This window comes from Coturnix japonica, chromosome 4 (genome assembly GCF_001577835.2).
Source record: "Coturnix japonica isolate 7356 chromosome 4, Coturnix japonica 2.1, whole genome shotgun sequence".
NCBI classification, from domain to species: domain Eukaryota; kingdom Metazoa; phylum Chordata; class Aves; order Galliformes; family Phasianidae; genus Coturnix; species Coturnix japonica.
In genome coordinates this window covers 12193538-12205723 of record NC_029519.1, presented here as the reverse complement: position 1 = coordinate 12205723, position 12186 = coordinate 12193538, and the positions used below count along the sequence as shown (strand labels likewise).

The 12186-nt window shown below is 42.1% G+C and overlaps 2 protein-coding genes and 1 non-coding gene across 3 annotated transcripts; 2 read left to right on the top strand and 1 right to left on the bottom strand.

Annotated features, from left to right (window-relative positions):
- Positions 1-17: 17 nt before the first annotated feature.
- On the bottom strand, positions 18-1063 carry LOC107312769 (cytochrome c oxidase subunit 7B, mitochondrial). The gene is made up of 3 exons (XM_015860453.1): positions 927-1063; positions 589-716; positions 18-221 (listed from the first exon to the last, which is right to left on the bottom strand). Exons 1-3 carry the CDS (start codon positions 961-963, stop codon positions 147-149), a joined length of 240 nt encoding a protein of 79 aa, XP_015715939.1. The 5' UTR covers positions 964-1063; the 3' UTR covers positions 18-146.
- Positions 1064-1263: 200 nt separating this feature from the next.
- Positions 1264-1379, top strand: TRNAL-CAA. Its single transcript has 2 exons — positions 1264-1301; positions 1334-1379. It is a non-coding gene; the product is annotated as a tRNA-Leu (tRNA).
- A 546-nt stretch (positions 1380-1925) lies between these two features.
- MAGT1 (magnesium transporter 1) lies at positions 1926-10545 on the top strand. The gene is made up of 10 exons (XM_015860452.1): positions 1926-2061; positions 2273-2442; positions 2709-2826; positions 3445-3585; positions 4132-4272; positions 4538-4627; positions 5571-5634; positions 6836-6910; positions 7502-7592; positions 8917-10545. Exons 1-10 carry the CDS (start codon positions 1951-1953, stop codon positions 8930-8932), a joined length of 1017 nt encoding a protein of 338 aa, XP_015715938.1. The 5' UTR covers positions 1926-1950; the 3' UTR covers positions 8933-10545.
- The last annotated feature ends 1641 nt before the right edge of the window (positions 10546-12186 follow it).

The following is a 12186-nucleotide window of genomic DNA, read 5'->3' as shown; positions in this document are numbered from 1 at the left end:
AACATCAAAAAGCCAGACAGGTTTTTAAGCATCTTTATTAGACCGGGAATGCCACAAGTGGTACCCAGGGAACAGCACGTTAATACATATATGTGGTTCTTTTCCTCTCGTGGAAGCTCAGAGCAGTTCTTTACAAGCAAAGGTTGTTACTCCCTCCATTCCTTAGGAGTGATTCTGCCGACTGGCGACAAGCCCCACTCCATCCCGGATTGTGTGAGCACCTGTGGGGATGAACATCAACAGCATTAACTCTGACAGTGCAGCAGCAGTTCTGAGAGCTGCGTATTCCTACTGCTTTCAGTTTAGATTTCATGTACTAGAACATGTCATCGGATTCGTCTTTCAATAAGAAAGTGGGAAATATTTATGTTGGACGTGGCTTAAACAGTGCAGTTTCTATGTCACAGAATCACCTGTGCGATGTGGTGTACGGAGCCTGCTTTGGCAGGGGGTTGGACTCGATGATCTCTAGAGGTCCCTTCCAACCTCTACAATTCTGTGATCCTGAATAGCTTGGGCAGCCCAAGGAAACAGCTGACAAGTTAACAGCCACATCACAGCAAAGCAGTAACACAAAGGAAGACTTACATAGCCCCAGACAGAAGCAAAAACTGCCGCTCCGCCCAGCAGCACCAGGTTTCCGTACTTGTCATGGAAGTTGGGCTCGTGTTTGCGGTGATGGCTTTGTCTCACTGCAGTACGATGAACACCACGAGCTAAGGGACGTTAAAGAGAATTAGAAATACAGAAGTCAGCTCGAATATGAAATCAAGTTACTCACAACCCGCATCTTCCACTGCCAGAATAGCAACCATCAGCATTAAAAAACCTCATTAACCGTGCAGAGAGCCCTGAGGAAACGGGCTGCCCCAACAACCCGAGACACCCAGCGCAGCTTCAACCCGCAGAGCCCGCTCCTTCCTTACCCGTGAGGTTCAGAGCAGCCCTGGCCACGGGGAACATGGTGCGGGACAGAGCGCGGTACCCTTGGACAGCACTGAAAAACAAAATGGCCGCACGGGAAGTCGCCGATACATCGCGCCGTCGGGTGGAGCACTCTGGGTAATGGAGTTCCGCCGGGGCGCCACGGAGCGGCGACGGGAAAGCGCCGTGTTCGCTCCGAGGGAGCCCGAGCGGGGAGAGCTGCGTAGCTGGGGGCACACAGCGGCTGTTCCTCTGCTCTGCAGGCTCCGGACTGTCCGGAAAACAAACCCCCGATGACGCAGGCAATAAGAGCCTCCCCGCGGTCGCTCCGTACGCAGTGTCAGGATGGCCGAGTGGTCTAAGGCGCCAGACTCAAGGCGTGCCGCGCCTTCCCATGGCGGGTTGGGTATTCTGGTCTCCGAATGGAGGCGTGGGTTCGAATCCCACTTCTGACACCACTTTTTTTTCCTCCTCTTTTCTTTCTAACCGCGCTAATCCCGACCCACAGAATCCGAACAGATGAAGGGTTTTTACAACAAAAACAAATCGCGGTGAGCTCCGCAGCGCAACAACGCTCTATTTCACTTACATTCCCAGGCAGAGCGAAGCGCGAGCACTTGATACCCCTCAGCCCGTTACTACCGACTGAACGTTGTACACATTTATTTCTCCTACACCCTTCAAGTTCTCGGCACAGCGATAGACACGCGTTTATAACGGCGGGGAAGCGCACGGCTCTGAGCAGCCACGGAGTCCCGTGCATTTTTGTTCCATATTTGTTGGTTTCGGAGGGGATCCCGGCACGAAGCTCGACCCACAGCGAGGAGCCGGGCAGCCCGAGCACCTCGCAGCTCATAATGCTTGTAATAGCAGCAGCACACGAGCACTCGGTGTAAAAACATTGCCCCGTATTATCCCTGCAATATTGGGAGGGGGTGTTACTCCGCCTACCCCCATGTTGGTAGAGCCGCCCCAATAGGAAGCGCATGGGTGACGTGCTAACCCTGTGTGTGTCGGTGTCATCCAATGGGTGCGAGGCGGCGGCAGGGAGCAGTGATGGCGGCCATGCCGGTGCTGGTGTTGGCGCTGCTGTTGGCCTGTGGTGGGCCGCCAGCTGCGGGCCAGAAGAGGAAGGAGGTGAGGGGGGTCGGCATGGCCCCAATGGGGTGTGTGGGGCCGGGGGAGCTGGGAGCCGGGTTGGTGCGGTGGAGTGATAGGGCCCATCGTGTAGCCTCTGTTCTTGTAGAATATAGCACAGTGTACAGGCTTTCAAGTCTGTGCTGTGAGAGATTAGAGGGATAAAGCACCCATAGGAGAACTAACGCTATTTATCTGGCTGTCTTTTCAGATGGTGTTGTCAGAAAAAGTGAGCCAGCTGATGGAGTGGACGAGCAAAAGATCCGTGATACGAATGAACGGCGATAAGTTCCGCCGCCTTGTGAAAGCACCGCCCAGAAACTACTCGGTGGTTGTGATGTTCACTGCCCTGCAGCCTCACAGACAGTGTGTTGTGTGCAAGTACGGCCTTAATTCATCAACTGCAGCTTGAAAGTCCTCGTGTGATTTGTAGGAGGTTGAATTTAAAACACTAACTCTTCCATGTCATAAAAGTACATGATACTAAAGTAGGCCTGATGTTACATTTGGTGAAAATAAATGTGTTTATTTTATGTGGAGAGGAGGCTCCTTTCAGTGGGATGGAGGGCTCCAGCTCTTGCAGCTGCTGTTTAATCTGTGTTGGGGCTGATACATGACGCACAGCATCTCGCTTTGTGTGTTTACAGGCAAGCTGATGAAGAATATCAGATCCTGGCAAACTCCTGGCGATATTCCAGCGCGTTTACCAATAAGATCTTTTTTGCTATGGTGGATTTTGATGAAGGCTCGGATGTGTTTCAGATGGTAACGTTCTCTTTCTGTTCTGTTTTTAACTTGTGTTTTGGATGATGAGGGTAAAGACGTGTGTAAAACATACCACAACAATTAAAGATTTGTAGAGTTACTGAGCTCAGAAGTTAAAAGCTGCCACTCAGATTCAGGGAAGGAATAAATAGAACAACAGAGGGCAATGGTATTTAGCAGTAGCATTAATAGCTCTGAAAAATAGCTAATTGGCACAAAGGATATGCTGGCTTATCTGACTGTTGCTTTGGGGCCTGTCTCCTTTTAGATGGGTTCTCCTACAGTTTAGGAAGAAGCAAGGCAGAAAACACCGAAGTCCTTAGGATTGGTTACAAAAGGAGTGGTAGATTAGGCGTTAAAGACTGATTGACTCCTTAAGTATAGAGTGGTATTAATTACTGACTTAGAAAAGGCAAGAACTTGGTCTGTTTTTATGCAATACGGCAATGTAAGCTGCTGTATGTGGTATATATTGCTAAAGTAATTGTGAAACTTATTTATTGAGTACTTAAGCTTTCTAATTGATTTGGTGACTGTCGCACCATGCAGATGAACTGGAGGCATGTGTTGCTAAGTAGACCTTTGATGTTGTGTTTCCTGTGGATTTTCTAAATACAGCTAAACATGAATTCTGCTCCAACCTTCATTAATTTTCCTGCTAAAGGGAAGCCCAAACGAGGTGACACGTATGAGCTCCAGGTGCGCGGCTTTGCAGCTGAGCAGCTCGCCCGCTGGGTGGCTGACAGAACTGATGTCAATGTAAGTGTGCATAGAGAGGAGCTTTATCCCTCACCACCTCTGCAGCATTCCTTGTTATGTAATTCTGGCTGTGATATTTGTTAATTGTGTTTTGTTGATAAGTTTACTCTCAGATGGGCTAAATAGTTATGCTTACATAATCTTCTATCCCTTTTAATATGTCAAGCAAGGCTGGGTGGGGCTTTGAGCAGCCTGGTACAGTGGAAGGTGTCTCTTCTGAGAGACTGTTTGGGCACCTAACTATATCTTTAAGGTTCCTTACTTAGTGTTCTAGTATGTTGCCTGATAAGGTGGTCAAAATCACCTTTCTTCTTTCTCTTGTGTTTTTGAGGAAGGAAATTATTTCAATTAGTAGGTAAGGTAGTAGTGTGTAGAGGAGGAAGAAACTTTCTTTTTCAGGTCAGTGCTGTCTTATAGGAACTTGTGGGAGGTTGTTTTTTTTGGAGTTGATATTTTTCTATTCTAGTATATGCTGTTTTTTAGGTACAAAGATGTTACATTTAATCTTGCTAAGAGGAAAATAACGCAGTTATCTTCTGTGTGTAGATTCGTGTGATAAGGCCACCGAACTATGCTGGGCCACTGATGTTAGGACTGCTGCTGGCCGTCATTGGAGGCCTTGTGTATTTGCGTGGGAGCAATCTGGATTTTCTGTATAACAAAACAGGCTGGGCATTTGCTGCTTTGGTGAGTAATGATGATTCTTGTCTACCTGGTTGATGTGAGTTTTATTTCAGTGAAAAAAAAAATTAAAGCTTTTGTTTAAACCTGCTAGAGGACAACGAGGTGTATTTTGCTGCTCTTTTCTGTAGCCTGATAATAATTCATCTTTCTATACTAATAAGAGGCTTAGATTAAGGTGGTGTTCCAACCTGGCACTTGTTGGTATTAAATGTAAAGACATGGAGTAGAAAAGAGTTTCCTAAGGAGCATTTTATTCTTTTCTATTCAGTGTTTTGTATTAGCAATGACATCAGGTCAGATGTGGAACCATATTAGAGGGCCACCCTATGCTCATAAGAACCCCCATACAGGACAAGTGGTAAGTCTCTTTTCTCTATTTATATTTCTGCATTTCTATTCTATATAATAGTATCAGTACTAAAAGAGGGATTGCTAAAAGAAGTGCATCGCTTTCTGTTCACAAAACAAGCTTTTTGGGAGCTAGAAAAACTAATTCTTAATTGGACTAGAAGTAGTAAAATTAGTTTTGCTATCTAGCAACATGCTCAGCTTCATGTTTGAAGCTTTTTTTTTGTTTGCCTTGTTTTAATACCAAGAGAGTTCAGGGTCTTTTTGTGTGGGGAAACTTTGATTATTCTAGTAATTAAAGAAAGCTAAGAAGTTACTAAAATAATACTCTAGGGTAAGCAGTTTGGTACCCCTGTATGCTATCATCTTTGCTAATTTGGGATAGAGATTTCCCCCATGCTGCTGTAAGTATTTGTTGTTTTTCCTAGTTTTCTTTATTTCCACTCCCCTAAAGAGTAAAGGGATTCGTGTATGTAGTTAAGAAGCAGAATATTTTGGAGGAAGAGTTTATTCAGTTTATTTTCATGTTTGCTTTTCAGCATTTAGTTTCCTGTAATACTTCAGCCTTTTCTCTCGTGTACATATTGTATCCCTAGTGATGAAGAGATATTACAGTTCTAAGTAGCTAACAGAAAAATAGAGGTGTCTGTGTTGGGTCTTACATACTAAATAGTGCTATTGTTGAACACTATTTAATGAAGGTTGTAGCAGCACTTGCATTATGATATTGATTATATTATTGAACAGTACTTAGGGCTGATTGCACATGATAGTACAGGAAGTATTTCCTATGCCCAATTCTTGTTCAATAGATGAAATTGTTCATGCTAGAACTTCTGTTGTCTTGTGAAGTAATCATTGCAACATGCAGTTCCAAGCTCTATAGGTGCTGTTAATTGTTTCAAAGCTGACTCCAGTCTTCCTAAAACTCAGGTGCTCTTTGTCTCTTACAGAGCTATATCCATGGAAGCAGCCAAGCCCAGTTTGTTGCAGAAACACACATTGTTCTTCTGTTCAGTATCCTTACTGAGACGCATGTTGTTGGTGACAGTCCTGTTGGCTTATGCTGCTGCCGCTTCTATAAGTGTTTTGTCATGGCTCCTGTCTGTCTGCTAATACTGGTGAGAAGCTTGTAGAGACTGGTGACAACTACAGCTTTCTAATGACATTGATCTTTGAGTAGAAAAATGTTCTTTTATTTCTTGGCTTGCCTTTAACCTTAGCTCTTGTTCATGCTAACAAGTCAGGATTGTTTCATGCTGATATTAAGCCATCAAGAAAGGTAAGCAGAATCTTGCTGGTTTGAGGTGGCTTTTTCTCATTTGTATAAAGACGTGTCTTTAGACTGTGCATTGTCTTTGTGCATGTGTTTATCCATCATGTGTGACTTAAGTCTTCTCTCAGTCAAGCTCTTCTTGTCTTGTCATTGTACCAGCTTGTGCCTTATTTTTACTAGGCAATAAGTCTTATTTAATGCTGTATTTCCCCTTCCGCTTTGCTGTCCCAAATTGTCTGTGTTTTTATGGTACACAGATGTACTTAACAGCACACACAGGCACATGAATGAGTTTCTCTTAAACTGTGTGATTCAAAACTACTTTATAATGTACCTGTCCTCTTCAATACTGTATAGTGCTAACAAGTTTCTTGTTGCAGTGGTGAGGTTTGTAGTTACTGAGTGGCTTCATCTATTTTTCCCTTTTCTCTTAATCTTCCCAAAATCCCAGTTTCAGCAAGAGATACGTTTGTGGTTTTTTTCCTTTGTTTTTTTGTAATTCTGTGACATAAAGTAAAAAATACTTAAATACCCTGTTAAGGGTTAAAAAAAGCTTTCAACTCTGTGTATTCCATATCAAAGACTTATTTAATACTGAAAAATTCAATTCAGTAAGGGACTTACAGTCTTTTTCTTGCTACTGTTGGACTTCTGATACATTCATTTGAATGTAACATAATTATTTCTTGATGCCTGTTTGCATTAATGCTGTATGTGACATCATGGAGCAGATTTGCCATTTTGCTAAAGACATTTAAAGCAGCAGGAGTTAGCCAGGATCCTGTCATGTGAAGTTAATCGCTTTCTCTTCAATTTGTTTCTTTTTTACCCTTAGATTTGTTGATTAGACCAGAAAGCCTGTAGTTTTTCAAGGTTAAGAAATGAGGAATGTGTGTTTTATGTTAAGTATTTTGTTGATTTAGCCTTAAACAATGTCCACAGATGGTGGTGTTACTTTAGGAATGGTACTCCTCCATGAAGCTGCTACTTCTGACATGGATGTGGGGAAGAGAAAGAGTAAGTACTAATACTTCATCTAGAATCACGTTATATAAAAATTAGGGTATTTAATAGAAATGCTTTCATGCTGGTGGGTTTTTTATTTTTCAAATTGTGAACATTGGTTGATTTTAATTTTTATTATTTCCTATTAGTTTCAGACAAATGTTGGTATTCAGGGTTTCTATGGACTCTTCAACATTCCAGTTGATTGCATAATAGTAGAATAAGTTTCTATTTCACAATTGGTTGTTATTTTCTTCAAGGAAGAATTAAAGAAGGGGAAAAAAATGACTCAAACTTTAATGCTATGGTAACTAGAGAATAAGAGTAGAGTATTGCTTGTGGTCTAATATAAAAGTAGGCTGATCTGTTAGAATAAAAACAAGTCAATGTAAGTTTCTTGCTACTAAAACAAAAACAAACAAACAAACAAAAACAACAACAAAACAACCTCCAGGAAATGATCATGAGACAAAATATTCTAGATGACTATAATAGGGGTTTAGTCTGACCAAGCTTGTAAATATTGCAGGATGATTTTGTTAACTGTGGTAGTTTTGGAGAGAGCTGTCACTTAACTATGGTCTTATTCTGCATCTCTTGCAGTCATGTGCATTGCTGGTATTGGCTTGGTGGTGTTCTTTTTCAGTTGGCTACTGTCTGTCTTCAGGTCAAAATACCATGGGTACCCATACAGGTACTGCTTTTCTGCTGCTTCAGTCGTTGTTTTTGTGTGCATCACAGTACAGCTACATCACCAGAGATGGTTATGGAGAAAGTGGAGTGAATACAAATGAAGACCTTGGGAATAATAACAGAAGGCAAATCCTGAATTGCATTGGCAAAAATATGGTACTCTTTATGAGAAGCCATAATGATGGGTTATTATGTCTATTAGCATAGAGAGAGCATCAGTGGGTTCCTAGGATTCTGTAGCACACGTGAACACTGAAGGTTTTTTTTTTTCCCCAAGATTTCTGTTTATTAAAGATTACCAGCAATCACTCCTTAAACAAATAGTTGATTAGCCTCACAGTGATTAAGAGCAATATTTCTGGCTCCCAATCTATAGTACTGTGCTGCTGACAGATCCCCACTCAGCTTTTTCACATACTGTGAAAATATCTGCCTTACTTACCCTGCTTAAAAGTTTATAGTGTTGGTCATTACCTGAGGTGGTGGGGGTGTTTGTCTTCAGCAGGAGGTGGGAGTTATGGGATAGGGTGCAAAGGGAACGCCTCACCTGGATTAGATTCAAACAGTGAGGTGGAGGCAGAAGGCTACTTGCTAAAATCAGAATCGTCCTCATTATCTGTTTGCAGTATAAGTATTTATTCAGTGATCTCACCTTCTGAGACTGGGATTGTATGGATTTTGCTGTAATAAAGACAGAGGTCTGAAGATAATTTTGAATTCCTGAAATTATTGGCTGTTATCATGACTGAAATTCAAGGGCAGCTGCTGCTCTAACTCACTGTGAGACGTCTTGTGCTCCTTGCCAAACAGTTCTTAGCAAAGCCCATAGTCATGCTATGAGAAGCTAGCCCAGTACTTTACTGCTTCCGAAATTCTGCTTAAAAAGCCTCTTGTACTTTTTGGTATTCTTCCACCAACTCCTCAGAAATATCCATAACCTGTGAATTACAGAATCCTGCTGACCCACTGTTGTGCTCTTTCTACACTCACAGGTTGGGTGACTCTTTAAATTGTGGCAGTATAAATGTCTCTGTAGTAAAATGTGATTTTCACAAATACTTTTCTAACACTGGAAGAGACCTGAATGTCTTGTTGAATAACTGATTACCTTTCATCCTGTTCTTTGCAGTGGTCTAACATGCTTCTGCAAATTTGTATCAGACGTGATATTGCTGTCTTGCTTTTAAGTGACTTTCCCCACAGCTACTTACCCCTTAGTTTTTGATTCAGATATTCTGAGAATATGTGGAAAGCTAAATAGGCTGTTGCAGGCTTTTGCTTTTTATAAAATTAATGAATATTTGCTTTTCTTTTTGTTCTTGCAGTTTCCTAATGAGTTAAAGGATTCCAGAATCCGTAACATCAAGAAGGTGGTGACTATGAAACTGTGTAATAGAACAGAAGAACTAAGGATGCGTGGTTCATGCTACCTCTCTTTACACTGAATGAGATAGTTAAACACTGAACCAAAGACAACATGCAGTGCCTTAAATATAACAAGCAATGTGCGTTGGAGGACAGAGTATTAAGATGCAATCTCTCACAAGCTTTACATCTCCTGATGCAACTTTAAATCTGATGGAAGGCAAAACTTTGCATCTAGAATTACTGTTTCCTTACGCTATCAGATACGGTACTTTGAATTCTGTTGGATAATCTCTTTTGCATGCCTTTTCCCCTCAGATACTTCTTGCTCATCCTCACAGGTGACAGTAGTTTCTCTGTTGTGCCTTTGCATGGTTGAGGAAGCCTCACGTACCTGTCTGTCTCTTCCTTCAGTCTGTGTGTGACCCTTGGAGCGTACTGTGGATTCTGTTTCAGGACGTGCATACCCTAAAGGTGTATGTCTAGTTTGAGAAGAGCATTTAACTACAGTATGATTCAAGAGATTGCTTCACAGATGAAGGAAAACTTTATACCAGGAAGTAATGGCTCAAATGGTAAAAATTTCAGTCAACATTGTACAGAATGACCTACTAATGACTTTTATACTTGATATTCAGGACTGAAAAAAATCAGAAACTTAGTGTATTTCTTCTTCCTAGTAAATAGGCAAAATTTATGGTAATCTTTGCTGCCCATAATTTGAAGTCCCTATTTGTTGTAGCGCAATTCATTTAACTGTTAAAAACTCTCTTGTCAAATAATGAAACAAATCAGTTGATTTGTAAATATTGGTTCACAGCTGAATTTTAAGCATTATTATCTCAGTGATCATCACTTCCCTTCCAAAAATAACAAACCTGGAAAGCTAATGACAAAGGTAATTATCTGTTGCATAATTACAAGTTTCTAACTGGCCTTAAAGTTACTTCTCAGCATCTGCTGTCAGGATGTTGGTCACAGTGCAAGTTCTCACATTGACTGCTTTCTCTGAATTGTTTTCAGCCTTTTGTCCTTGGGAGGATATGGGAGCGGGCTGAGATATCTAACCCCAGATGTTGTTACTCTAGGAAAGCTTCCTTAGCCTTACAATTACATGGATGTGCTTTTTGCTCTTTTATCTTGTAAAGATTCTTTGTCTTAAGGATTTTTTTAGTTGAAGACCTTGTGCCTCAGCCCACGCTGTTTTGTAATTCAGCATCTGCACTACAGGAAATGTTTGTGGCCTAATTCAGCAGTACTGCCTTTTGTAAGCTATGGTGGCCTTGGCAGTTAATAGTCAGAGGGAAAATATGAGACTGGCTTCTGCCTGTCTCGAAGGGTTACAGGATGTGGATACTGTAGATTTAAGCTCAAAAAGAGCTTTATCATTCAAAGTAGAATGTTGTTATTATGCAATTTTGCTACATTAACACATCTCAAGTGCCTTACCTTTTCTAATTCAGTTGTTTGACATTTCAACTGGTTGGTTGTTGCGGTTTTTTTAACCATGCAGATGAGAAGTTGTAGTGGATTGGATAAGTTGTGTGGCTGCATTTTGGACAACTTTCAATAAATTTTTTTTAATCCACGCTCCTGTGTCTCTTGAACTTTCAGGCTGGAAGAAGAAATGACAAATCTGTTTTCTTTCACTACTGCTTCAATGTGTTAAGTGTATATAGTAAATAAGCTGAGCATGGCTGAGTAGATGAGATGAATAGTGTATGTGTGTTAATGCAGGAAATCACAACCTGAAGCATCACTGCTGGAGGTCCTCTAAGCCAACTAACAGCACAAGGGCTGCATATTTTCCCCTTGTACCTCAGGACAGCTGTCAAAGACAAGTTTTGGCTTCCTGGAGTCCTTGGCAGATTCAGGTGTTCCTGAAAGTGGAGTCCAGTGAGTGGATAACTACGGTTATGGACTTAGGAACTTATTTTCCTGCCCTGTTGGAATTTTGAGAAGGCTTCCGGTAATATTTGAGATGGGTTGTGCTTCAGTTGTTAACAGTGCAGAAAAGTGATTCACAGTCTCATTCTGAAATAATGTTTTCTTTTGAAGCTTTCAGGTTTCTTTGAATGTTGTGTTTATTGAATTCTGTCCCTCTCAAAAGCATTTAATCTTATGGGCCAACATTAAATGATTGTGTGTTGCTTTTGTGGATGGTGGGGACATGTTGGCCTTGCATTTAAGATGATACACTTTTGAGAGCTGGCACATGGAGTTAAAATAATGCTTGATTTTTTTCCCCCATCCCAGTTTTTCTGCTCTCTAGACAGAAAATGAAGCATGTGGAAAAAGGGTGAAGTGTGATCACTGAGTAGAAGACTGAGTGCTTCCACAGACCTGTAGCAGATCTAGAGAGCATGTAGTGCCAGAAAAACCTTATTTGGCTTGCAGAGCAGTTGAGGTAATAGTTGGCTGTATGCATATGCATCTCTCCTGACTGGTTAGTGTAATGCACTTCTAGATCTCCACAAAAGCAGAGGGTGCAGTGCATGAGAATCTCCAACTAGAATGTGAAAACTGAGAATTTGAGGCCAACTCCTTTAGCAAGTGTGCAATGTAAATAGCTCAGGAATAGCTCCTCTTTTGGAGAATGCATTTTTATAATAAAAGGAGGAAATTGTATAGTTCATAGTTGCAAATGGACTATGAAGTTTGATTAATATGGCTATCCATGAAGATGGTTGCTTTTGAGAAGGGATCTGTGGTATATTGAGGAGTGTTTTGTATGCGTTCATCTAGATCCCTTCTGTCTTCTCCAGCTTCCTCTGCCTTTCCTTGTAACAGATGCTCCAGTCCACGTTTCCATTTCTTACCACACTTATCTTCTGACAAACAAACAATGAGTTTCACTGCACGTTATCTCCTCGACTTACTATATCGCATCAGCAATTTCAGGGGGGAAAAGCCCAGCTCTTCCCCTGCTGTGCCTTGTAGCCATGGTGTGAAGGAGCAGGGGCTGGGTGAGGCCTGTGCTCTGTGGACATGCCTTGTCACGACGTTCGTCCCGCGTGGGCACGTGGCTCCTTGGCGGCGCTGGTGGCGCCCCCTGTCGGTCGCAGCCGTCAGTGCACTTTGTTTGGAAATGACGTCATGGGACATGGGGCGTGACGTCAGCACCTCACCCCTCCCCCCCCGCTGATGTAACCCTCCCCCCAGCCAATCAGAGCGGGGGAGGCCGGGACCGTGACGTAAACGACCCTAGCAACAGCTCCCGTCGGAGCGGC